General features: G+C 46.4%; 1 protein-coding gene and 1 long non-coding RNA gene across 4 annotated transcripts; both read right to left on the bottom strand.

The window, feature by feature from the left end:
• Positions 1-8,248: 8,248 nt before the first annotated feature.
• Positions 8,249-14,455, bottom strand: KRT5 (keratin 5). Of its 2 annotated transcripts, none has more exons than XM_024575711.3 (9): positions 13,779-14,455; positions 12,981-13,195; positions 12,118-12,178; positions 11,912-12,007; positions 11,177-11,341; positions 10,661-10,786; positions 10,169-10,389; positions 9,363-9,397; positions 8,249-8,919 (listed from the first exon to the last, which is right to left on the bottom strand). In XM_024575711.3, exons 1-9 carry the CDS (start codon positions 14,358-14,360, stop codon positions 8,606-8,608), a joined length of 1,815 nt encoding a protein of 604 aa, XP_024431479.2. In that variant the 5' UTR covers positions 14,361-14,455; the 3' UTR covers positions 8,249-8,605. The 2 variants fall into 2 exon arrangements, with proteins under 2 accessions (XP_024431479.2, XP_024431478.2); XM_024575710.4 differs by having other exon boundaries at positions 8,249-8,922; positions 13,779-14,454.
• A 2,084-nt stretch (positions 14,456-16,539) lies between these two features.
• Positions 16,540-25,715, bottom strand: LOC123478190 (uncharacterized). 2 transcript variants are annotated; one of them, XR_008426489.1, is made up of 4 exons: positions 25,304-25,715; positions 23,031-23,117; positions 20,813-20,854; positions 16,540-16,915 (listed from the first exon to the last, which is right to left on the bottom strand). It is a non-coding gene; the product is annotated as an uncharacterized lncRNA (long non-coding RNA). The 2 variants fall into 2 exon arrangements; XR_006653336.2 differs by lacking the exon at positions 16,540-16,915 and adding an exon at positions 19,675-19,804.
• Between the last annotated feature and the right edge of the window lie 1,735 nt (positions 25,716-27,450).

Below are 27,450 nucleotides of genomic sequence, written 5' to 3'. Positions count from 1 at the left end.
GAAGAGTGATGTACAGTCAGCCTGGTCAGACACATCTCACAAAACCAGAGCCGTAATAAATTTCATTTCACACTCACATGCACGCACACACGCACATGCACGCTTATTAGTGTTCTCAAATGGTTACACCATTTAAAAAGTAAATTTTAATTTTTGGAGCTGTTTAGGTTCACAGCAAAATTGAGCAGAAAGTACAGAAAACAGAAAGCTCCCATATATCCCCTCCCCCTGCTCACAACAGCCTCTCCCACTATCCACATCCCATAGCAGAGTGTACGTTTGTCACAGCTGATGAATCCATGCCGCCATAAACATCGCATGGAGGGTTTTGTGTGATCATAAGTTTTCAGCTCATTTGGGTAAATACTAAGGAGCACGATTGCTGGATTGTATGGTAAGAGTATGTTAAGTTTTGTAAGAAACTGCCAAACTATCTTCAGTGTGGCTGTACCATTTTACATTTCCCACCAGCAATTAATGAGAGTTCTTGCTCTACATCCTCACCAGCCTGTGGTGTCAGTTTGGGATTTTCACCATTCTAACAGGTATGTAGTAGTATCTCTCTGTTTTAACCTGCACGTCCCTAATGACATATGATGTGGAGCATCTTTTCATGTGCTTATCTGCCATCTGCATATCTTCTTTGGTGAAATGTCTATTAAAGTGTTTGACCTATTTTCTAACTGGTTTGTTAGTTTTCTTATTGTTGAGCTTTAAGAATTCTTTACATTTTCAGATAGACGTCTTTTTTCTTTTTTACAAATTTTTTATTGTTATTCAATTACAGTTGTATGCCTTTTCTCCCCATCCCTCCACCCCACCCCAGCTGAACCCACCTCCCTCCCCCACCTCCCCCTTGATTTTTCCATGTGTCCTTTATAGTAGTTCCTGTAATCCCCTCTCCTCACTGTCCCCTCCCCGTTTTTATTGGATCTTTCATCTATGTTTTCTCCAGTCACTGGCTTGACTTCTCATACTCTTGATAGTGCTTTTAGCAGAACAGAAGTTTTTGGTTTTTATGAAGTCTAACTTATCAATTATTTCTTTCATGAATTATGCTTTTGGTGTTGTATCTAACAAGTCATTGCCAAACCCAAGGTCCTTTAGATTTTCTCCTATGTTACCTCTAGGAGTTTTATAGTTTTGTAGTTTACGTTTAGGTCTATGATGTATTTTGAGTTAATTTTTTATGAAGGATGTAAGGTCCCTGCTTAGATTCATTTTTTGCATGTGGATGTCCAGTTGTTTCAGGACCATGTATTTAAAAGACTCTCTTTTTTCCATGGTATTGCCTTTGCTCCTTCGTCCAGGACCAGTTGTCTATTTGTGTGGGTCTCCTTCTGGGCTCTCTGCCATATTCCTTTGACTTATTTGTTCTTTCACCAGAACCACACTGTCTTGATACTGTGGCTTTATAGTAAGTCTTGAGGATGAATAATGTCAGTCCTACAACTGTGATTTTCTCCTTCAAAATTGTATTGACTATTCTGGATATTTTTGCTTCTCCATATAAACTTTAGTCAGCATAAACAAAATAATTTGCTATAATTTTGTTTGAGATTGCATGGAATCTATAGATTAAATTGGGAAGAACTGGCATCTTGACAATATCGAGTCTCCCTATTCATGAACATGGAATATCTCTCTATTTATTTAGTGCTTCTTTCATTTTGTTCATCATAGTTCTGTAGTTTTCCTCATATAGAAATTGTACCTATTTTTGTTACATTTATAGTTAAGTATTTTATTTCAGGGGGTGCTAATGTAACTAGTATTGGGTTTTTAACTTCAAATTCCAATGGTTTGTTGCTGGCATATAGCAAAGGGATTGACTCTTAAGTATTAACTTTGCATCCTGCAACCTTGCTGTAATCTCTTATTGGTTCCAGGAGTATTTTTTGGTCAGTTCTTTTGGGTTGTCCACATAAACTGTCAAGTCACTTGTAAATAAAGATAGTTTAATTTCTTTATTCCCAATCTATATATCTTTTATTTCCTTTCCTTGTCTTACTGTATTAGCTAGGAATTCCAGTACAATATTAAAAAGAAGTGGTAAGATGGGACATTCTTGCTTTGTTCCTATCTGAGCAGGAAAACTTCTAGTTTCTCACCATTAAGTATAATGTTAGCTGTAAATTTTTTGAAGACGCTCTTCATCAAGTTGAGAAAATTCTACTTTAATCCTAGTTTGCAAGAGTTTTTATTGTGAAAGGGTGTTAGATTTTGTCAAATGCTTTTCCTGCACCTGTTAGTGTGACCATGTGACTTTTCTTCAATAGCCTATCAATGTGATGAATTATGTTAATTGATTTTTGTATATTGAACCAGCTTCACATACCTGTAATAAACCCTACTTTGTCACAGTGTACAATTCTTTCTATATATTGTTATATTCAATTTACTAATATTTTATGGAGGATTTTTGTACCTATGTTCTTGAGAGACATTGGTCTATAGTTTTCTTTTCTTGTAATGTCTTTGTCTAGTTTTGGGATCAGTGTAATGCTGACCTCATAGAATGAGAAATTATTCTCTCTGCTTCTGCCTTATGAAAGAAATTGTGGAGAATTCATACAATTTCTTCTTTAAATGTTTCATAGAATTCACCAGTGAACCCATCTGGGCCTGTTGTTTTCTGTTTTGGAAGGTTATTAATTATTTATTCAATTTCTTAATAGATATAGGTTTATGGAGATTTTGTATTTTCTCTTGTGTGAATATTGGCAGATTATGTTTTTCAAGGAATTGATTCTCATCGTTTAAGTTATCTAATTTGTGGACGAGTGACAGATGACACTCAGATCAGCAGGAGGTGGCTGTGATGGGGAATATTTTCCGTCGGTGATGAAATATCTACAAACCATTTTCAGTGTAAACATGTATTCAAATTTTGACCAGCAAAAGTAGATTTGAAGGTTCATTCAAATATCAGCATCAGGGTTATATTTTGACTTTTAGACAGAAATGGACTTTTAGGCCATGTTTATACAAGCTTATTCTAGAGTCTAGCTAATCAGACATACCATACCTGTTCTTATTCTGTATGCAAAAGAATAGAAGTAAGGAAAATTTTCACAAGAACAGTAGTAACCATGGGACTATAAAAATATTTTGATAATTTGTGGTTCACTGCCCTAGATTATGAATCAAGTTGCAGTCTAGCCCTTTCCCACGGTTGTTCGCAGGTTGCTAAGGGTCTTGTTGCTGAGGAGGTCACTAGGCAGCAGGTTTGGAGCTGGGGGAGGATATTTTTGAGGATTAGTGACCTCCCTACCCTTCTATTATACAGCTACAGGGTTTGAGACCGAGGGCTTGGTGGAAGCAGATCTTAGGGACTGCCATGCTATCCAAATCCCAAAAGCTAATAAGGAAAATTCCCAGTGACCTAATCTCAGACATTGATTATGTCCCTCCACATGAGAAGCTCCATGAGAGTAGGTTATAGGCCTCTTTCACCACCCTTTAGTGAAGGCCAGGTGAGTACCCATTTCTATAGAGGCCAATTACCTGCCAGCAGGCTTGATACTCAGAGCAGACATCACTACCTCAGTCACCTAAGAATAGGGCCACCCAGGCAAAATAGAGGATTCCCTGTTAAATTTCACATAAAAAATTTTAGTATTAAGCATGTCCTAAATATTGCATGGAACATATTTATGCTAAACAATTATTTTTCATTTCTGGAACATATTTATGCTAAACATGTATTTTCATTTATCTTAAATTCAAATTGAACTGTGCATCTTGCATTTTTATTTGCTAAATCTGGCAACTCCACCTATGAAGTAAGTACAGCTGCCCTCATTTTGAACTACAGACAAGGGCACTGGTGCTCGGGCTGCTTCTTCGAATCTCTGTTGTAAAGGGCAATAAGCAAGGACCAAACTCAAGACACTTTCCTCTAACTATCCCCTCATTAACTAACCCTTGGGTTACTTAAAAGTATTTAGTTTAGTTTCCAAATAAGAAGGATTTTGAGATATTTTGGTTTTTATTTCAAATTTAATGTACTATGGTCATAGATTATACAGTGTATATAACTTTAGTCTTTTGAAATTGGCTTAGCATGTGGTCTCTCTTTGTGACTGTCCCATGTACACTTAAAAACAATGCTGTTGTGGACAGTGTTTTGTAGTTCTTAGGGCATTCTGCATGCAATTTCTTTGAGAGATATATTGCATTGCAAATCTCCTTTCCTTGGTTGGGTTTGCTGTTTTGCTCTCTTCTTGTTGTTTTGTGAGCAGAAGTTCGTACTCTCTTATAGTAAGCAAATTTTTATGGTGTTTAAGAAAGTTTGCCTCCCTGCTGGTCATCATGATATATTCTATTTTCTTCTAAATACATTATTCTTTTACTTTCACAGGTAGGATTATAACACAGCTGAAATGGATTTTTGAGCATGGTATGAATTAGGAGTCATGACCACAGGGTTTTTTTTTTCCCCATGTGGAGATCCAACTGGCCTGACACAATTTGCCGTGCAGAGTTCTCCCTTCGCTCTTGCACGACAATGGCACCATTGTTGTGAATCTAACAAGTCTATCTGTGGTTTGCTTCTAGGTTCTATGTATTGTTCCACTGGCCCACTTTTCAATCATTATCTCAGTACCACATTTTTAAAATTATTATGTCTTTATAATAAGTCTCAATATCTGAAACTGTAAGAACTTTGTTCTTCTTTTTCAGGATTGTTTTGACTGTTTCAGATCTTTTTATTTCCATACAAATTTTAGAAGAGGTATATCAATTTTTGTAAAATACCAGCTGAAATTTGATTGAAATTGCTTTGAATCAATAGTTCAATTAGGGGAAACTGACATGTTTACAAAATAAGTTTTCTAATTCACAAAGATAACACTTAACTATGTAACTGGGATTTTTTATGTTTCTTTATTCATTTTCAATAAGATTTGGTAGTTTTCTGTATGCAAGTCTTTTATATCTTTGGCTACATTTAGTTCTAGGTATCAGATATTTTTCATGCAACTGAAAATGGTATCTTAAATTTTATTTTCTAATTGTTTCTTGCTAGTATACAGAAATACAATTAATTTTATATTGATTTTCTAGTTACCTTGATAAATGTGCTTACTAATTCTGATAGTTTGGAAAACTTTTGATTTTATACATAGGTAATTATGTGATATGTGAGTAACCATATTTCTTTCTTTCTAATTCTTAAGATATTTATTTCTTTGTCTTGTCTTATTGCACTGGCTATAATCATCAGTATAATGCTGAATAATTGTGATTATAGCTATCTTTGCTATCTTCCTGATGTCAATGAGAAACTTTTGATTATCACTTTTAAGTATAATACATGATGTCTGCTTTTGAGGGAAAGATGATCATTTGATTTTTCTTCTTTTAATTTGTTAAAGTTGTGCATTATATGATCAGGGTTTTGTTTTGTTTTTTTTTTTTTTCATGTTAAACCAAACTTACTGTAATGATGTTTGACATTTCAGGACTTGTAAGCTCCACCCCCCTTCCTCTTTAACCCACATCTGAGACAACTCATAAGAAAGCCTGGATAATCTCTTCTTTGAGACTGGTGGGAACTTCAAACCCTGTGTGGGAATCCTCAGCCTGGCCCCACCCCAACCACCATAAAAATTCCACTCTAGTCTCCTTCCTCTGTTCTTTCCCATATTGGGCCAGCTTGGGGACCTGTCTTGCTCTCTTCAGAAAGCTTTATTATCAGAGTAATATACATTTTCATACCATCTTGGTGTGGGTGCCATCATCAGTTTCAATGGCTGAACCAAATTTTAAGTGGAGATTCATCTTGTCTCTGTAGAGTAGTCGCAGTAATTGGTGCCATGAACAGAACGTCTAGGTGATGATTGCTAACGCTCGGGTCTCTCTTTTCTTGCTTTGGCTAACAGTCTCGCTCTGCCGTCTGCTTGTGAGCATGCATTTTGAGCTGCTGCTTTCGGGCTGGTGGGTTCTCTGAGCTGCGTTGCTGCCTGACGTCAGCCTTACACCTTGAGCTGTTCTGCTTTGTGCTACATTTACTGAATTCTACCAAGGTCTCTGTTACAGACTTAACTGACCTGAATCAGAATTTTCAATAGTCACTTAGAGGCAGGAGAATGGGTTGGGGCCCTTCTCAAAGTGACATTGGGTCATGTGTCACAACCCCAACGAATCCATGTGTCTTATATTGAATTATGTTTCTCGGTTCCTCTGTAAGTAATGACTGACACTAAGCTCAAGGGAATAACTCTTACCTTGTGAACACTGGTGTGTGTCTGAAGCAGGTATTGATAACCTGTGCAATATATGGTCCTATCGGGTGATCACTCATGTGGACGATGGGCAGTTACTATGTGGCATGCAGAGGCCACACTCTTAAAGGCAGATGGTTTACTAGGACCCTACAAAATGCCTTTACTACTGCTGCCTATGCCTCTGTTGCGGGGGGGGGGGGGGACCCTCATTCTTAGGGCTCTAGAGGAAAATACATACAGCACCTTAAGGTATAACTAAGGGGTTTATTAAACTATTTTTGTGGAGGAAGCCCCAAAGTCTGATGATACTGATTTAATGTTCTAAAATTTATAGATATGAGTGGGTAGAGAGAATCCCCCTCTCCCACAAGTATCCAGGAACCACAGAAAAGATAAAGGAGAAGCAAGGGAGAAAGGAAAGAAGGAAGGATGAAAGGAAAAAGAAAGAGACAGAAAGGAAAGAAAGAAATAGGGGGAAGAAACAAAACACTAAAACATAATTTCTTGCAATTGGAAATCCAAAACTTATATATCAAAAAGATTTTTTTTAAAAAAGAGATGTGGATTGGCTTTGCATAAGGCCTCTACCATAGAGGTTCTGAATTAATTTTAACATCTGATGAAATACACCAAATGGCAAATTTTCATGGCCTTAATCCATACTGGAGCTTAAATTATACTTATGTCTAGGGATCTCATTAAATTTAAACAAGTTATCCTACAATTTGGGGGGATTGACTGAACACAAAATAGAGAACAAACAACTACTCCTCACTTTAGTTGTCAGAACTATTAATTTAACTACATTTCGCATGATCACACCATCAGTTGTCCCCTAAAATATATTGCAGTGGTCATGGACACTGTGACCCAATGAAAAACAAATGAAAATTAATTAAGGCTTTGACACTTACAAATTGGCTTGACAAAATGGGACTCCATGGACCTCAGCCCAGTTAAAATAGTTAATATGTCCAATGTAAATTAAAACACAGCCTTCAAAGAGTAAAACCTTAATATAGGGGATATATGAAGAGAAGGAGTGATATGTCCACTGTGTCTCCATTTGGCAACTCAATATGACTTGTTCTTAAATTCAGAAAGAATAAAGATGACTCGCAGTGGACTACCACCACCAATGCCATGGGCTCACCTGTTAAGGTTCCCTGCCCAATATTACTGAAATTGCTGACTCTATCCAATTAGCAACTGGTAAATATTTTGCTTTTACGAATTGGGTCAATACACTTTGGTGGCCATTTCAACAAACTGTCAGTCACAGTTTGCCTTTACCTTTGAAGGGGCACAATAAATCTTTACCCAGACACTCCTGGAGTACCTCCACAATGTCACGGTTGCAGAGTCTTTGCAGACAAGATCTTAGGTGCATTTGACTTTCCCTGGGAGTGGAGTGGTGATATTACATTGAGGAGTCCTCTGCCAAAGAGAGTCACTAGACACACTCACTCAGGACAGACGAATATTCACAAAGGAGCCCACTTCCATGGTGCAAGTTCCAGTCAACTCAGTTAAATTCCTGAAATTATCTGGCAGTGTGAAGACCACTCCATCCCTGACACTGTTAAGAAACAGCTATGGGTCCTTTCAGTACCCACAATATTAGAACAGGCCCAACATCATTTAGGCCTTTTTGGGTTCTGGAGATCACATATTTCTTATATAAATTTTACTTAAGATGACTTATGCTATTACTTGCAAACTGGCCCACCTTGAATGGGGACCCCCCCCCCCCAAAAGGCTCTACAATCTGTGCAAATTGCAATCCAATGGACACTCCCATTCATGCCCTGCAGAGATCCCTTCATTCTAGAGGCTTTAGCAACCTTCTTTCATGACTCCTGGAGTTTCCGGACCACTCAGGATGGCCTCCTCCCTTCCAGGTCATTCCATCCTCCCTGAGAGTCATCAAAGGAACCAATCACATCTGGACATACTGAGCCTCAGGAGCTCTCTAGGCTGGTTGTAGACCTTGAATAAACAATTCTATAGAGCAGTTATATTATAAAAGCATTTTATTGAACACACTCTGGAGGTAATCAGAACCAGAACAAAATTGGGGTTTGGGGTGGGAACTGTTTTCATGGTTTGGATACTGGAAAACTTTGGATTTTTCTCTCATCAAGGATCATGCTGTAGAAACTTAAAGGCGGATTTGAAGCAGAACAGAGGATCACGGCATAGACTAGACACTGGGCGTCCGGCCTTTTCCGGGACCGAAGACTGTGGTTCTGCAATCAGCGTGGTCTAGACTACACTCCAGTAAAAGAGAAAACTTGGCTTGACAACCGCCTAGAAGAGGCAGTCACCAGGGGCCGGTTGCTGCCCTTGGGAGGCAGACTTGCAGCAGGCTCTTAACTCTTGTAGCTCTTCCGGGAGGAGGAGGTGGTGGAGACAAATTTGACGCTGGAGCTGCTGCCCCCACCGCCGCTGCCAAAGCCCACCCCCATACCTCGGCCACTGCTAGAACTGAAGCCAGAACCCCCTGCACTGAGCAAACTGCTTGTGCCGGCGCCCCCACTGCTGCTGGAGTGGTAGCTGCCACCTCCGCCGAGACCGCTGCCAAAGCCGCCGCCCATACCGCCGCCAAAGCCGCCGCCCAAACCGCCGCCAAAGCCGCCGCCACCACCACCACTTCCGTAGCCAGAGGAGACGCTGCTCGTGACAACTGCTGCAGAGAAAGGAGGGAGAACTTGGTGAGACCAAACGTCAGATTGATCCTACTCGTCCAATTTATTTGATCCTGCTAGTGTTATCGCGGTACCTGGGCCCTTTTACATACAGAGCAGCAAATGAGGCTCCGAAAAACTAAGTCATTTACTTAAGGTCCCTAATAGAAAGTTGGTGAATATAGTAGACAAGGAATGGTGCTAAGTTGGGGGTGGCGTGCAGGGGGGCAGGGTGCAATAAGTGTAAGATACCCCCACCCTTCAAGAGATAAGACATGAGCCACATTGCTTCCAGTCTCAATCTGTGTCCTTTCCCCTCCTCTGAGTGTATTAAATACCATATAGTGGGACAGGAATGTCTGGAATCTAGAAACAGCAGGATTCTGAGTTGACACCAAATAGCATATATTATCATTGTTCATGTCTGTTTAAAGTTACTTACAGATGTTGACTGGTCCAACTCCTTCTCCACTCAGCCTGAAAGGGGAGCAATTGGAATAAGAGTTAAAAACTCCCCCAAAGACAATGTCTATAGTCATGTTTAAGGCTTGATCTATGAATCAAGGAGCTTGCATACACAAAAAAATATAAATAAATAAAAAATAAAAAATAACCTGCTTAAATGAGAGAAAGAGCTGGCTCTCTGAAGGGACTTTGCAAAGAAGAGGCCCTGACCTAGACACAGGTTATCAAAGGGAGATTATAATTCCCATTCTCCTCCACCCATTATATGGAAAGCAAGAGTAAGAGACTGGGAACTATGAATATGTCTGAAGCAGTTTTTGCCTTGCAGGAGCTTACATTTTATGGGAGGACTTGGCATGGACAGAAACACTGCTAATAGAAAGTAGGCAGTGAGCAGTAGAAGACTGAAGAAAATAGAGTAGTTTGAGAACCCAAAGGCAGGTGAATTTAACTCAGCTGGAGTAATCATGAAAGGCTTCCTGAAGGAAGAGGAACCTGAAGAATGGAGAAGACATGTGTTAAGTCGCCTAGTTGTTTGAAGGAGAGGCAGTATCCAAAAATACTAGTGGTGGGAATAAGGTTAGAAAAGTGAGTTGGGACCATATTATGTAGGTCAGCTGTATGCCCAGGTATCAGATTGACTCCAGATTAATGATAGATAATTATCATGCACAAGATAGTGGTCACTTGTGTGTGTGTTTGACACCTGGTAGTGGAGAAGAAGCTCCACTGATCAAATGTGAGGCCATCCCATACTTGTGACGTCAGCCCTATGTTGCCCACCTGCACTCCTCGCCCTCCAGCAGCTTCCTGTAGGTGGCGATCTCCACGTCCAGGGCCAGCTTGGTGTTCATCAGCTCCTGGTACTCCCGCAGTAGCCGGGCCATATCCTGCTTGGCCTTCTGCAGGGCATCCTCCAGCTCAGCCAGCTTGTTCCTGGCGTCCTTGAGGGCCAGCTCCCCACGCTGCTCAGCTTCAGCAATGGCGTTCTGCAGGTTGGCGCACTACAGAAGGAAAGGAAGAAAAGTCAGGACAGTTTAGCAGTGAGCTTGGCCTGCAATATCTCTTTCTGAATTTCCAGAGAGAAGCCAGAACATTTGTTCTGGCCACTATGGATGGGAAAACATTGAAATGCTGGTACTTGTTTCAGCTTTGTGTGTGTGTGTGCGTGTGTGTGCCTGTTTAGAAGAAGTGAAACAAAGTAGGTCTCCCTTTCAGAGCTCAGCCCCCTCCCACTCACCCCCCACCCCCTGCCTTCTTTTCACTTCTCCTTACCTGCTTCTTGACATTGTCGATCTCTGCTCTCAGCCTCTGGATCATCCGGTTCATCTCAGAGATCTCATGCTTGGTGTTGCGAAGATCATCACCATGCCTGCCAGCTGTCTGCTGCAGCTCCTCGTACTGGGACCAGCAGGAAAGAGGAAGGGTTCCATTTATATGATGATGGAAACACTTTCCCAACATTCACAGGCAGGAGCTACCAAGAGGTGGCAAGTGGTATAGTTATCTGAGGCCTGGGGCTGGTTTTGACTTTGTCAATGTGGACCTGATCTTAGATAATTTCCTATTTAGTGCCTTTGCTGTCCTGGAGACACTGATGTGATATTCAGGGTGAGATTCTCCTTAAGGTTCTTAAATTTATGTGGCAAAGGCACAAGTGAATGTTCTCATAACTCAACCCAAGAGGCTTCCACAGGTTTCATTAGCCCCATCATTAGCATTTTGTTATGGCCTGGAATCCTAGACATGTGCCCATCCCCTCACTCAGGACACATTCACCATGGCACCCACCTTGGTCTGGTACCAGGACTCGGCTTCTGTCCGGCTGCGGTTGGCAATGTCCTCATACTGGGCCTTGACCTCAGCGATGATGCTGTCCAGGTCCAGGCTGCGGTTGTTGTCCATGGAGAGGACCACAGACGTGTCTGAGATGTGCGTGTGCATCTGGGACAGCTCCTGCAGGGAAACCGGAAGTCAGTCATCTGATTCCGTGCTGTCTTATGTCAGGTCCACTCCAATATTCTACTCATGGCGGTATGTCAACTTGAGAAAAAATAATAACCACCTACATCGAATGGTTAATAAATAATCAAAACCATTATTAAATCTATTTTAAAAACTTTAACAATGCTGAACCTCCGTGAAATCCCTATTTTGTAACCTCTCAAATGTGAATCTTCTTGGGTCATAACTTATTTCAAAAGAATCTAGTGGACTGCTCTGCCACGCTGGGGTGAAACAGAGAGGGGAGGTTCAGGAAAGGTGTACTTGCATCTTGAATAACTCACTCTAAACCTCACTCAGCAAAATGACCACTGAAGAAGGCTTCTACTTTAAATCTGACTTTGTATTTTTAGGGATTCGCTTTATAACTAATAAAGTGTGAGTAGTACTAAAGAGATAGGAAAGACGATGATGTGTCCACAGCTTAGGAGCCAGTGGAAGTCATTTCATCCTGGGTACCCTAATCTCTGGTGGTGTCCCAGTGACCGTCTCTCTGGGACCTGAATGGATGGCATTTCTTACCGCCTCAAAGAACATCTTCAAAAAGTTGATTTCATCCATCAGTGCATCAACCTTGGCCTCTAACTCCACTTTGCTCATGTAGGCAGCATCCACATCCTAGAGAAACAGGGATGGTTGGCTCTGTACGCGAGTTCCACCCTGACTTAAATGAACGACACCTTAAGAGAGCATAGCCATAGGCAACAGGTTCTCTTCTACCCACACACCTTTTTCAGCATCACAAACTCATTCTCAGCGGTGGTACGCTTGTTGATTTCATCTTCATACCTGGGATAAAAGGCATAGGAAGTGCATATTAGAAGATGAGGGACAGGTGAGGCCTGGGGTCTTTATTGCATAAAGTCAACTGTGAGCCTACTTTCTCAAGGGGAAGGGGCTTCTCTTCTCACACCATGAAAGAAGAGAGGGAGGTGGCACTGGTGTTGTGAGCCCCTGGGGAAGGTCCTCACTCACTAGGATACTGTGTTCTCTTTAACTGCCCACCAGATAATCATTCTATTATTGCTGTAATTCAGTTGTTTGAAGAATAGTCCTATAGAACCTGTGCTAGTTCTTCCCAACTGCACATCTAGTCTATTTCTCTAATGCTCTTTTTTTTTTTTTTTTTTTTTGGCTTTCACAGCCCTTAAAAAAGGAAAAAAGAAAAAGAAAAACCAACAACCCAGTTGCTGGTTCTTAAGGACTAACGGAATTATTTGAGCCACCAATCTGAGTTCTGTCATCAGTTCCCACTTCAGAGGGAATCCATCAAAAAGCCCATGCTGTGTACTCAGTGCACTGGGGAGGAAAGTCCGAAAGAGCAGGGATTGCACTGCTTAACTATTTCCCCAACTGGTACCAGAGGCATCAAGCTTGTTGCTCTGGCTGGTGGCTAAGGGCCTTGCACAGGGGCTGAGCTTGGGGCTGCAACTTTCTAAACATAAACCTGGATTTTATTTTAGTACTTCAGGGGTCCATGGGAGGCATATGTGTCTAGTCCGTGGGGAAGGCATAAGCAGTAGTCTGGTTATAAAGTACATCTGGGTCCAAGAATATCACCAGCCTCTGTCTCCACTCCACCCCAACTCACTTGTTCTTGAAGTCCTCCACCAGGTCCTGCATGTTCCTCAGCTCCGAGTCCAGGCGGCCTCGCTCCCCCAAGACACTGTCCAGCTGTCTCCTGAGGTTGTTGATGTACTGCTCAAACAGAGGCTCCAGGTTCTGCCTCACGGTCTTGGTGCCCTGCTCTTGGAGCAGGGTCCACTTGGTGTCCAGGACCTTGTTCTGCTGCTCCAGGAAGCGCACCTGGAAGGGACAGAGTTCAAAGATAGGGGAACCTAGATTTCATGTTTTGATAATCATCACCAGTTTTTCTCCCTTCTCATGCTGTCCCCCTAAATCTTTCCCTTGTGCAGTACCTGGCCCTGGGCCCTGGGAGGGGAGGGGAGGTACAGAGTGAAGCACCTAACCTCTCTCTTCTGGGGAGACAGAGCACTTATCCAGAGCACAGATAGCACTGGGCTCAGCTGGGTGGAGTGTGGCCCAGTGTAGTGGCGGCTGCGAAGCCACTCAGGCTACTGCCTGATGAACTCATCCACCTTTCTATGCAATCAGCCCCATTGCATGGAGCACAGAATTCGTCTTTTTGTCCAACAGTAATCAAGGAACCCTTATTGGGTAATCGCTGAACAGGAAGAACTAAGACCTTGTCTTCCAAGCTGCCATTCTAATTAGGAAAGCAGCTGCAAATCTGGGACAGAAACAAATAGAAAAACATTAACTGCAAACTATGATGGTAGTTGCACAAAGTCAGGAAATGTTCCTCTTCCTAACTTTTTGTTATTTGTTCCATGCTCATAGTAGTTTTTCACAAAGGATCATGGCTCACCTTGTCAATGAAGGAGGCGAACTTGTTGTTGAGGCTCTTGATCTGCTCCCGCTCCTCAGTCCGCACTCGCTGGATGGCGGGGTCGATTTGCAGGTTGAGCGGAGTCAGGAGACTCTGGTTGATGGTGACCTCTTGGATGCCTCCAGGAGGACAGACGGGGAAGCCAGGGCCCCCAAAGCCACCTCCAAAGCCAGCACCTCCACCACCAAGCCCAAAGCCAGCACCTCCACCAAGCCCAAAGCCACCACCACCAGCTCCACCGCCTAAGCCAAATCCACTCCCGGCTCCACCTCCAAAGCCATAGCCACCTCCAGCACCGGCACCAAATCGGTTTCTATAGCTGCCACCACCAGTGCTGATGGAGATCCTCTTGGAGCCCCCCAGGTTGTAGAGGCTCCGGCTGCCATAGCCACCTCCTCCACCAGCACACCCAAGGCTGATCCTGCCAAAGCCACCACCACCACCCCCAGATCGGGACACAGAGGTGAAACTGGTGCGAGAGACAGATGGGGTAATTGCAGAGGCAGCGCTGAAGCTACGGCTGCCCCCACTCCGGAAGGACACACTCGACTGGCGAGACATGATGGCTTGTTCCTGGTGGAGCAAGGCGATTGGGAGGTGCTGGAAAGAACAGAGCTCAGCAGGATGCAGAAGGTGGCTCTGTTACCCAGGACCTGCAGTCCCCCCTTTTATCCTCTAGAACAGGGCTGGGCGGGATAGTTGCCGAGCTATGAAGTGATTAAGTGGGCTGGGCACGCCTGGGGGGCAGCTGTGAGCTCACCGTCACACCTGCACAGTGGTGTGGAGTGCAAACACTTTCTTCCTGGCAGGCTCTGATCAGTTAGGAATAACCTTGCCTTGCAGCACTGATGCCTTGGCAGCAATTCACACTTTCCAGTGGGGGCTTAGGGTTGTGAGCAGCCCAAGAAGGATGCCAGGGAGCAAGGGGGCATTTGGCCAATGTCCAGAGGGATCCTTACAGGACGAGGGATGTTATCAATCATCCCAGCACAGTATACACTGTCCGTGAGTGGAAGACAAAGTGAGTCCCTGCTGGCAGTGATCTGCCCTTCTCACTCTTCTAGACAGGCGGTTGCTGCAAAGATTTTGAGTTCTTGGAAGGTAACTAGGGCTTGATAGCTCAGTTATGAACCAGAGGGGAAAATATACCAGTCCTGTACTGCAGAACTTCCTTTCTTGGGGAGGCACAGTTATCCCCAAGACCAGGGGAAGATTCTCCTGCGAGGTTCGGGCCAGAAAGGCTCTCTAAGTCCCAAGCTCCAGAAACAGAGAATGTGGGCACACTCAGCCCCTGGTCTATACCACTCTGCTCTCTGCAGGGGCACACCTATCCTTCCACAGCTCCTCCTAATTCAGCATTTTCTGTGGTGTTTGACCTTTTCTCCTTGCACTTGGGCCTGGGCAGGACCCTGCAGGGATGAGCGAGTCCAGGGGTCCCTGCAATCCCTCCCAAAAGTCCTGAGACTCAACCCGACAGCCCTGTCCCTCTTCAGGGGGAGTTGCTCTGCCCATCCCCCAGCCCCCAGGTGTGTTCCAGCAAGCCCTTGGTTATTCCACTAGACAAGAAATGAGTCATCGTGTATCTGTTGATACAGGCTGAGGGCTGCCACAAACACATACCTGCAGGAGCTTCTAATCTCATCAGGAACGTGTTGAGAATCCACAGGCCTGTTATAACGGAGAACCGCCCGCTCCAAGCAGCGGGAACTGCTGTGTATTCTCTGGGCTCTGGCCCAAAGTTTCCTTCAGGGCCAGGGGAATGGAAAACCGAATCCTAAGTCTATGGATTGGCCTGCCAGCGAGACTAGACAGAGCAGGTTAGGGGGACTGGGGAGCTGGTGTAACAATCTGCCCAGTTGTTTTAGGGAGGCCCCTTGTAAGATCCTCTGCAAAGCTTTCTTGGGTGGGCTGTGATACCAGGTGGAAGAGAGGGGGGTCTGGTCAGGCTTTGGCAAATGTCTGCTCTAAACCTCACCTCCTCTTCTTGGCTGCAGACTTGAGTAGAGTCACCTCTTTACCTCCCCCAAAAAAGGAGCAAGACTCTCAAGCAGCACTTGAGCCATCAAGACCTATGGGAGGCACCCCTGGGCTAGGGCTGGAGGTAAAGGTGGGGTAGGAATGGCTTTGAAGCCTCGGGGCTGAGGGGCTACATTCTCAAGAGTAAAGGAGTGAAAACCCAGCCTGAGCTCTGGGATCTCTAGTCAGGGCCTGTCCTTGGCCTCAAGGAAGCCGCGGCTGTGAGAAAATGACTGGAAGCTGCTGGGGATTTGATTGCTCACCAGAGGCTGTGCTGAGAAAGCAGTGCACAGGTAAATCCAGACAGACAGACAGATTGGTGGCCAGAGCTGGCCTTACAGCTTTTGGGCAATATGGTTTGGGAGGCTTCTGAGACTTTCAGAGATGAATTTTACTGAGTTCACCAATTTTACACTTGATGCCTGTCAGGGAACAGACGTGAGTGTCTTGGGGGCCCCTCTGTTGGGGAACAAACAGATCCAAGCTTGAGGCAGGTGTCTTGGGATTCCTAGCATGAGTTTTCCCTCTCCACTAGAAGATTGACATCAGTGTATGTCCCCTTGCACACAGGGCTGGGGTATAGTCTCCACAGCCCTTGGGAAAGCTCCACCCTTCTTGAGATACTGGGACATTGTCTTCTCTCCAATCCCACTGTGTTGTGGAAGAGAAGGACTTGGTGGAACAGGAATGCATTCTGGCTAGTCTGAGAATCACTAGAGTGTGCCAAGCTCAGATTCAGATGTCAGGGACCATCTGGTGTGTAAGTGGCAAGTAACTGTAGCAAGGAGTGTTTGGGTGCCTTCTAAGGGGGAGCACTCTTCTGTCCAGCTTTGTAGGAACCCTCCCCCAGCAGGCAGGGCAACCCCTCCCACAATGCCAGACCTGGACAGCTATAAACAATAGAGGTGCTTCCCTGGGGGAGCCAGGCACCAGCACGCCACAGTGTGGGAGAGTCCCACCCCAGCCTGGAATGTCACTGTGGCGGGAAGAAAGGGGATCACACAGAATTCACTGAGCGTTTCTACCGAGTACCCACAAAGGGAATTACCAAGACTTGGCAGGACACATTACTCAGCTTCACCGGGCATGGTTTTTCCCATCTGCAAAAATGAATGCAAGGTGAAGTGAGCTGGTGGTCGGCCCTGCTGGTCTCCCTGGCAGAGGGGTGACAGGGAGGACTGCCCTGGCCTCCCTCACAGAGGTGTGCAGGGATGGAGATAGGGACAGTGTTTCTAAACAGGGATGTACCTCCCAGACCAGGCAGGGAGCAAGTGGGGCCAGGTGCCCCTGGGACAAGGATTAGGCAAAACCTGCAGTAAAGCCCAGGGCTCCCTCGTAGGAGCCCCCACAGAAATCTGCATGCCTTAATAGAAGAGCTGTAGAATAGAACATATTCAGTAACACACCTACTTAATAGATGTTTTGCAGATGTCTTCTAGGTCTCACAGGAAAATACATTTCCCAAGGTTAGGAAACATACCCGGCTCACCCTCACATCGCCACACACGCAGCCCAGCCTTGCCCACTGGAGGTGCTCAGCAAACCCTCTTTGAATTAAACTGACAGACATAAGGTCATTTCCCTCTACTCCTTCCTTCCCTAGATCTTTGTGTGAGGCCCTCCCCAGCCGCATGCTGATTTCCAGTCTTGTACCCCTGCTTCTGTCCCTGACTCTATGTCTAGAGGGCAAGTGTCCTGTCCCCTTCAGCCTGGGTACCCTCTGATGACAGAGTTCATGACTCTTTATTCCCTGGACTTCCTTCCATTCCTCTCCCCCACCCCCAACCCTGCACCTGAGCCCACGAGTAGTCCCCATCCCTGTCCCAGCCGCCACGTCTCCCTCCAGGAGAGAAAGAAAGCTGCAGTGCCCTCATCTTTGCAGACTTTTTATTCCGCGTGTTCAGCACGAAAAGTGGGAGCCATAGCTGAGGCATGAGTCATCTGTTCCCTGCGTGATGGTTGGCTGTTCCCCATTCCAGTGTTGAGCCAGGCTCCGCAGAGGGGGAAGGGCAGGTGAAGCAGCTCAGCCCTCTGCAGCTCTTCACAAAGCCCTCGCCCCAGGGAGGAGTTGGGGGAAGAATTCTTCTGCCTCCAACAAACCCAGCGGGAATTCTGCCCACACCCAGCTCTGGGTCCTGGCTTTGATCTCAGCAGGATTCTCAGGGTGTCAGTGACATAGAGAAGACTAGCCCTCTGTGGACTGGGCAACTAGGTACCCCAGCCCTCCCTCATGAACCATGTCTGGCCAAGGTTGCCATGTGATTCTGGGAACCCCATCAGCCTCTCTAGGACTTCGAGACCCATGTCTGAATACAAGACTGGGCAAAAACATAAATATCCACAGTGAAGCAACCTGTGGGGGCCCTGGACACAGCCCAACCTCTCACTGCAGTTTCCCACCCCAGTGCTGAGAGAGAAGCAGTTTGCACATGCAGAAGGAAGGGGCCTGGGCTCATTGAAGGAGGACACTCAAACTGGAATTTTTGTTTGGAGCTGGCTGGGCTTGGGCAGGAAGGGTGGGGTAGACATGCAGGGGGCTGTGTGGAGCAGCCTTGGCCCCCACCCCTCAGATTTATCAGGCGATTGGCACTTGTGGGGCGAGACTGCAGAACAGAACTCTCAGCCTCCCTCCAACAGGTCCGTGCAAGCCTGTGGAATGTTCCTTTCTCATTTGAAGGTGTTTTGCCAATGGCATACCAAAATCTTTGAAAATCCCCCTTGGTTGATTGAAACTACGGGCTGGAAATCAACAAATACTTTAGCCAGAGAGACTTTAAAAAAGGATATACAGCAAATATCTCAGCTCTTTGCTTTCCCTTGGAGGGTGGTTTGATTTTTTTAATTTTTTAATTTAATCTTTATTGTATTTTTCCCCATTACCATTTAGTCCCCTTATACCCCCTGCCCCCAGTAGTCACCACACTGTTGTCCATGTCCATGCACCCTTTTTCCTTTTTGCTCAATCCCTCCACCCCCTAACCTCCTACTCTCCATCTAAGTCTTGCTTATTAGTCTCTCTTTTGCTTATTAGTTCAGTTTGTTCATTAGATTCCACACATGAGTGAAATCATATGGTATTTGTCTTTCTCTGACTGGCTTATTTCACTTAGCATAATGGTCTCCAGGTCCATCCATACTGTTGCAAAGGGTAAAATTTTCTTCTTTTTTATGGCTGAGTAGAATCCCAGTGTGTAAATGTCCCATAGTTGTTTTATCCACTGATCTACTGATGGGTACTTGGGCTGCTTCCATATCTTGGAGATTGTAGGTTTGATTTTTTAAAAATAAACACTTATATAGGACTTGCCACATGCCTAGTTATGTTCTACAGACTCTGCATCTATAAATCTAAAATGGTGAAGAAGCAAAGGGTTTTTACCATTTTCTTGGCATTTGCTTTGTTTCTTAAACATGGTTGTGAGTGTGCCTGGTGCCGTGGTAATTTGCAGCTTTTCCCTACAATGAAGAGGCAGGGACATGATTCATTTATTCCAAGTTTTTATGCTTATGGTGTCGGAGGTAGGCAAGGGAGCACATTTGCATTCTTAGCCTGCTCCTGTTCCTTTCGCTCTGCCCCTTTCTACAGCCACACGAGCCACAACTAGGGATGGGAAGGTGGAGACAGAGACTGGAGCTGCCCTCTCAGAGTCTCTGCTTGGCGTCCCATGTCCTCGTCCTGAGTAGCTAGGACAAGATACAGGGGATGGAGTCTGGTTTCCATCTGACTTTCTTTTCAGCTTTGGGTGAGCTCCAACTCCATGGGGTGAGTCAGTGCAGGCAGTGATGAGACGATGAGGAAGGAAAAGAGGCAACTGCGCTGACCACTCCCAGGACCAGCCTCAGGACACCTGGAGGCAAACGAACAGCTTCCCGGGTTCAGCTGCACCTTCCTCTCCACATCCCATAGGCACGCAGACCACTAGCCTTGCTCACTGTTCACTGGGACCAATAGTCACAGTCGAGGGCTTGTGAAAATAGGTTAGCTTTTTCTAAGAGAGACACAACATCAAAGGCAACTGAGGTAAGAGAGGTGTGTTTTCAGCAATTGTGGAGTGCCAGGCACTGAGCTGCCACAGTGGGGGTACATTAGTGAAGGGGACAAGCCCATGGCAGGTGATGAAGGGTCTGAGGACAGGGCTGGATTTCCTCCTTGATCTCCTTTCCAGTCCCGGCACAGTAACCCACACCATTTGCCCAGTGACGGGGGTGGGCATGCAAAGATTTGTTCTGACTTGGTTTTAGGAAAAAACTCAGTGCCCAAAGCCATCCAAGACAAGCCTTGACCTCTTCCCTATGGGAATCTTCTGATTTTGATTCCTCCCCACCCCCTCCCAGCCATGTCCAGATGTCCCTCAGTGATTCATTCATTGGGAGAAGGCTGAGTTCAGAGAGGTAAAGTCCTAACCCCAAACCCCTCAGCAAGGCAGGGTTAGAGCCAGGACTAGGTCTGGTCCTGTTCTGCACACCATCCATTGCCCTGCAGTGCATGGGCTAGAAAAACCCTTGCCTGGGTTTTTCTAAGCAAGAGCCACTCACGTCCCACTTCAAGGCTGCATGTCTCTGTCACCTTCGGAGAATCATTTCCCGAGGTCTGTGTGTGTCAGGTGGCTGACCAGTGGCTGTCATGGGTGATGTGGTTTCACTGTTCCCCCTCTCCCTGCCCAAAGCCCTGAGAATTTCTGGCATTGACCCAGTCTTTCCAGGGTGGAGACTAGAGTCTGAGGCAAAGTCAGCACCAAAACCCTTTCCTCCAAGATGCTTGCCTATACCAGGCCACCAGGTCCCACCAGGTTGTGGGTGCTGAGACAAGTGGGAAGAGGAATGGGGTGACAGGAATCCTCTTTGCCTTGCCCCTCTCCCCACTCCCTAATCCCACCAATTGATAAAAGGAGTGATAATTGATATGACTCCATTGGCCTCTTTCTGGAGCCCCACCATCAAACCCAAATCCTCTGAAACAGTTTTCAAGGGCTCCCATCATCCCACATTCCACTTACCAGTCCCTGGGTTTTCATGGCTGGTCAGCCTCGGCTCTGCACCTGTAGCCAGAGGGATCTATTCACACCGCCACCCCAGGGCCTGCCCACTCCCTGCTTTCGTGCTGGGCAGGAGGGTGGTTATTCTGAGTGCTGGCTCTGTCTCTCTGTCTGTGTTTCTCACTCTCTGTCTTGGCCTCCCTGCCACAAAACATGAGGCAAAGACCCAGAGGCATTCTCAGGCACTCTCTTCCAAATGGGTGAGGAGGTGTGTCTGACAATGGCTGGACAGGGCACCTCTCTGAAACTCTGGACTTCCGTCTAGTAATCCCAAAGCAGCTTAAGACATGGCATGGGTCAGTGCCCAGCATGTGCTTTGTGGCATGACAGGAGACAGCAACAACAACCATTCTCACGTAGTTCTGACAGTGTGCCAGGCATGGTTCTGGATATACTAACTCATGTAATCTTTACAACCTCATGAAATGGACCTGTTATCATCCCTGTTTTACAGACAAGGAAACTGAGGGCAGAAAGGTTAAGTAGCTGGTAAGTGACAGAGCCTAGAAATGAACCCAGGCAAGTGTGGCTCCAAAAGCCCTTGTCTTCACCATTGTTGACAGTCTGGTTGTGGACCCTTGACCCTGACTTGACCCTGAGGAGAAGGACTTCAGCAGTGGCTCTGGACTCCAGCCAGCCTGGGAGGGCAGCAAACACAGAGGGCTGTGGATGCCATTCAGCATCAGTGTATCTCAGCATCTTCCAGCAACCCTGAGGGACAAGACACTTTACCTTGAGTGAAGATAGGGGGGTGGATCCTTGGGGAGACCTCTCCCCTTTCCAGATGGTCAGAACTCATGGGCTCTGGAGAAAACTCTAGTGGATCGGGGTCATTCTATACTACGTTTCTGGGGGATGAACATTGGGGAACATCTACTGCCACTCCTCTCCCTGCTCTGCTGGCACCACACGCAGGGCAAAGGCCTAGGTGCTTCTTCCAAGTGGCCAAGAAGTATCTGATAACTGCTCCCCCAACACTTCACATGGTCCAGAATCTTGGTTAAGGCTTCAGCTTTTCTTTCTAGTTCTCAGTTTCTAGTTCTCCCCCTATCTCCCCCTTCTAGTTCTCCCCCTCTATGGCCAAGACATCCAGACAGGGCCCCACAGAACTTTGCTCTGGATAAGCAGAGGCCACGAGCAGGAGAAGATGATATGAGATGGCCCAGCCTGAAGGTTATTTGGAAGTTTTGGTCCTTTGGGATGGGCCAAGCTACCCAGTGCCCTCAAAGGGATTAGACCAACTCCTTGCATGAGTTTGCACCCACTCAGAAAAGAAATTAACCCCATTTCATTCATACAGGCAGCCTCATTTTGGGGGTAACATTGGGCCTGATTTTCTCCAGCCCCTCTTTGAAATAAGTGGCTATGGGAGTACTTACTGTGTGCTTGACATTGTGTTCAGGTTTAACATGCATTGTCTTATTTACTACTCATATTAGCCAATGGTAATAATGCATTTTTATTATCCCTATTTTCTGAAGCTCAGAAAGAATGTGTCTTATCTAAAGTCACAGAGCTAATGTGTTGGACCTGATATTTGATCCCAGATCTGGCTGTTCCTAAAGCCTATGTCCTCAACTAGAACATAAGTGGTTGGTGCCCAGGGCACCTTGTGGAACCCAGCACCCCAATAATCTACACCAGCAGCCCACATACCAAAGCCTCCTCAAGCAAACAGACCACCTACATGAGAAGAACAATGTGCTTGCTCCTCTGCAAACCAGCTTTGAAACAGGTCTGCCACTCCATCGCCTCTTTCTAACTAGATCCTAACCTCTAAATCCCAGGCCCTACCCATGAAGAAATTCTGGAGGTATCACTAGGGCCATCAACACCACAATACCCCCCCGCAAGATGGAACTTCATACATCTCCAGATTTCTGAGGCCTGAGTGTTCTCCGCTTAGCCATCAGCCTTCCCAGGCAGGGCATGTACCAAAAAGTGAACAAAAGCTTCATTTACAGTGACCTTCTTCCCACAACCCACCCCCACCTTGCCCTGCTTCCTTCCTCAGCAGCCCAGGGCTCCCAACTGGTTTCTGAGTCTTTCCAAAGGCCTTGTCCCATCCATCAGCCTCCTCACCCTCCAGATCTTCCCCAGAAGAGACAGCCTCACCGTCCAGAGCTAGGAAAACCCTCAGTGGCTATCCATGCTTCACAGCCAAAACATCATGACTTACCCAGCTTCTTGGGCACTCTCCAGCCGCCAGCTGACCTGGGCATCCCTGAGGGCTGGCACGAGCAATGGCCTCCTACAGGTTGGCACACTGCCCCCAGCAGAGAACAATAACACGTTATGGTCTGCGAGACCTCAGACATAACATGGCTTCATTGTTCTGAGTCTGGAAAATGATCTCACATTAACCCTGAGAACTGAGGTTATCTCCAGTCCCTCGGTGAAGCACAGCCTCCCTTTGCTCAAGAACACATAGTAGCTACCTTTTAGTTTTATACTCACCTCTTCATTCCTCTGGGTCCCCATTTCTCACCATCCCTCCTACCATCTATGGTAGCAGAATAATGGCCCCCAAAGATGTCAAAACCTAATTCCCAGAACCTGCGGGTATGTTTTGCTACATGGCAAAGGGAAATTGAGACTGTAGAAAGAATTAAGGTTGCTAATCAGCTGATCTTAATTAAAATAGGGGAATTATCCTAGATTATCTAAGTGGGTCCAGTGTAATCCTAAGGGTCGCAGAGGAGGTCAGAGTAATGCCATGTTTGAAGAACTTGACTGTTGTTGCCAACTTTGAAGAAGGGAGAAAGGGACCATGAGCCAAGGAACGCAGGCAGACTCTAGGAGCTGGGAAAGGCAAGAAAACACATTCTTCCCTAGAGCTTCTAGAAGAAACACAGCCTTGTCAATACCTTGATTTTAGCCCAGTGATATTTGTTTCAAATTCTGATCTCCAGATCTCTGAGATAATAAATTTGTGTTTTTGGTAATTTGTTTGCGCAATACCAGGCAATAAATGCATCATCTCTAACCAGAGTCTGCTTCAGCCAACGGAATCTACTCTGTATCCTCCACACCCAGGTTACTCTCTCCCCATTTTTCTTCCCTGCCTCCTCAACTCAGCCCTGCCTGCCCCTCCGTCTTTCCGAATTCTGCTCCTCACAGCTCCCTTCCAAAAGCTGCTCACTGCAGAGGCTTACCTTCCATCTCATGTATGTGCCCATTCCATATGTTGTACCACCAGTCTCCCTGGACCAGGTCCATGGAACAACAGTGAAGAGGCTACGTTCTCCATCTACTGGGGACCTTCTGCTGGATGCATGTTTTCCTGCCCTAGGGTCTGTATGCATTCTGGGTTTTTGTCCACTGGTCTCAGTGGGAGAGTGTTCACTTTGGATCCGGTCCCTGAGTCCACCTTCCTCAGTACTGACCTTGCCCTCCTGACCCCTCTGAATTTCCCCGCCCCATGGCTCAGCAGGAGCAGTGTCCATTATGAACTGACAGGCCCAGGTGTTCCCTCATTGGCTGAGGGTGGGAAGAACTCATACTGGAATAAGACCCACCATTTGGTTACTACTTGATGACAGTGAGCCATCAAACTCATGCCTGCTCCATCCTGGGGCATGGCCTCTTAGGGGGGACCCAGGCTACTTAACGAAGAGCGCTCCACTTTGCCAGGCCTCATTCTGTTTGTCTAAGGGGACTGGTCTCTTGGTGGCCTCATTCTCTGGCCATTTGACTTCACCCATTGTCACTTTTGTCCACCTTGGGTTCTCCCCCTATTGTTTGTTGTCACCTATAGGTCTTCATGCTGGTGAAGCCAAGAAAGGCAAGATGGTAAGGAATGTTTCCTGAATGTGACACCATGATTTGTGTCTCTCCAAGGACCTTGGCCTGGTGAGCAAATGCTGACACTTCCCAGTGGTCTAGCTTCTTGTGAGTGAGGCAGTAGAAACCAGCCTCACCCTTTCCCCAGACAGTCCCCAGAGGGCTTACCCCAGACAGAATGGGCTCTGTCCATCTTCCTGAAGGCCCATAGCCTCCTTGGTTGGCAAGAACAGAGAGCACCTTTTGTGTTAGAATTTTGACAAGGTCTATTCTTGAAGAGAACAGATACATGCCTAATGGTTTCATCTCATAACGACCTCAGCTGGGAGAACAAACTAAAGACAGCCCTTCACCTAAAAATATCTCTGAGCTGTTCAGGAATTCTGCCCTCCCCTTCACCCTACACCCTCATGAGGATTCCCACGGCCTGTGACCTCTCCACGTCCCTCCAGGGAAATAAGCATGGGTTATGCTCTCTTACTGGCAGTGGACAGCCCCAGCAGGAAGTTGAAGGAGCAGAGTAAGTGATATTTGGGGTTTGCTCCCCAAGAAAACCAATTCAGCATGGATGTTCTAACACCCAAGCATCAGGTTCAGATTAGCCAATGGGGCCCCACCTTGTGAGTCAGTTGGGCAGGCACTCCCAAAGCCTCCAGCTCCATCAATTACCTGTCTCTGTCCTGGTACCAGGATTTCAGATGGGTCTCAGGCTGGATGGGAGGTTGGTCACATTCTTCACTCTTACATGCTCAGATCCAAGCGGTGGTTGTTTTCCATGGACAAGATTCCTGCCATGGTGGAGGCAGGGTTAGCATCTACAAATCTCCTGAGAGCTGAGGGAAGGAGCACCTTCTCTCACCGTTCGGGATCATTCACCCCACTCCTGGCAATCAGAACAGGCCTTCAACTGGACTGTTAAGCATCTTGCCTAGGGCACGTGGTTGGCTCTGGGAGCACTGGCCAGCAGTCATAGACGCCCCTATCAGCCAGTCTCTGAGAACAATAATTGTCTCCCTTCTGCCTTCCCTCAGTAGAAGGTCACACTGCACTTGCTGGGAGGAACCAGACAGGGCTCTCTTCCCCAACCCTACTGGAGGTCAGTGAGGGGAGCTCTTCTCTCCCCAGATGCACCAGCCCATTTTCAGACAGTTCTCATTGGGAGAAACATCTTCCTCATCATGAGTCGAAATCGGCCTCCCTCCAACATTCGCTTCTGAGTCGTGGTTCAGCTCTATGGAGTTATGCAAAAGAAGATCAATTCCTCTTACCCTTTGGCAAAGTTTTCTATGTTTGGGGACATTTCTTAGTCCTGCCCCTTCTCTGACTCAGAGGACACTGACCCTCAGGGAGAATAATGGGGGTATATTCCCAGCCATCCACTCCGCAGCAGCTTGTCCCACCGGCCCTTCTCACAGCCTCCGGAGCTGGCTGCAGGCCTCAAAGCCGGCCCAACCCCAGGCTGGGACTCTGGCTTCTCCACCCAGTGCCTCTTTGCCCCTGACTAACATGGATACAATTCCTTAACTGTTTCCCAAACTATAATCATTCAAGTGCCACCGTCATGATTTTGCCCAAATCTACAAATCACCTGTACTGTTATTTTCTTTAACATTTTTTAATTGGCTTGCGTGTATACCTAACATATTTATTATTACAAGACAACTAAGACAACTTGGTTAACTACTGAATGACATCACTTCAGATGCACATCCATAAAGTGCCGAGACTATAACACAGGCTGTGATAGGGCGTGAAATGACTTCCTGTGCCAGCAGTGCTGGTCGTGTCTGCTTTGGGAAGCGCAGCTTTGGCTCGTCTGCAGGAGTGAGCTGTGTTCCAGGCTCCCTCTCTGCTCACCTGTTCCCCTCTTCAAGCCTCTGCCCCAGACTCCTTCCTCACGTGCCTCCTTCCAGAAGCGTGGGGAATAGAAATAGAGACTGTTTCCTGTCTCCCAGTGTCCATTCTCTAGCCGCAAAACCAGTCCTCGCTCTCCGCTCTCAGACCTCATTTCCCACCACACAGAGCCCCCTCTGCCACACTTAGGAGGGGCAGAAGCAAGGGAAAGGGGCAATACTTGGGCTGTTTTTATCCACATAATATACAGCCACACACCTGACCAACAAGTACACCTGACCCAGAGTCAGGGAGGTGGCAAGTCCATTTCTGTAATTATATCATCAAGTGTCTGGAAACCACAAATAAGCACTTAGAAAGCCAAATTACAGTCCTTAGTGTTGAGTGTAGCAAGCGGCAGCTTCTGACTGGGCAGTCAAAACGACTGGAGCTGTGGGCGGTTTGGCCGAGGTGTGTGTCAGAGAAGAGGAGATAGCTGAGTCCCCCATCCCCACTCCACCTGTGATAGGTAGCACCTACTTAGAGACGTTGAAAACCACTCTCTCTATCCTCAGGCAGGACTTTGGAGAAATTCCTGAAAAGTTCCTCACCTTGAAGTATTGCCCCCTACCCAGTGCACCAGGCTCAGGGCCACACTGGCTACTCCTTAAGGATGGCCATGGCCACATGGACATTTGGACCTTTGAGTGGCCTTGACCTTGTCTGGAAGTCCTGTCCAGTCCACTCTTTGCCCTCCTAGACCCATATCATTGGTCCCACATAGTCTTCAACTTCTCTGGGACACCTCTGCCAATACCAGTGTCTCGGATCTGGCTCCTGAAGACAGAGCCCAGCCTCGAGGAGACACGAGGGAGCACAGCAACATTTCCTCTCCTTCTGCCATGCACTGTACGCCCCACTGTAGGAGAGAATGTGGGGTGGGTGACCATAGTCTCATAGTCTCTCTGGCCCTTAGTTTCCTT

This window comes from Desmodus rotundus, chromosome 3 (assembly GCF_022682495.2).
Source record: "Desmodus rotundus isolate HL8 chromosome 3, HLdesRot8A.1, whole genome shotgun sequence".
NCBI classification, from domain to species: domain Eukaryota; kingdom Metazoa; phylum Chordata; class Mammalia; order Chiroptera; family Phyllostomidae; genus Desmodus; species Desmodus rotundus.
This window is presented reverse-complemented; position numbering and strand designations above follow the sequence as displayed.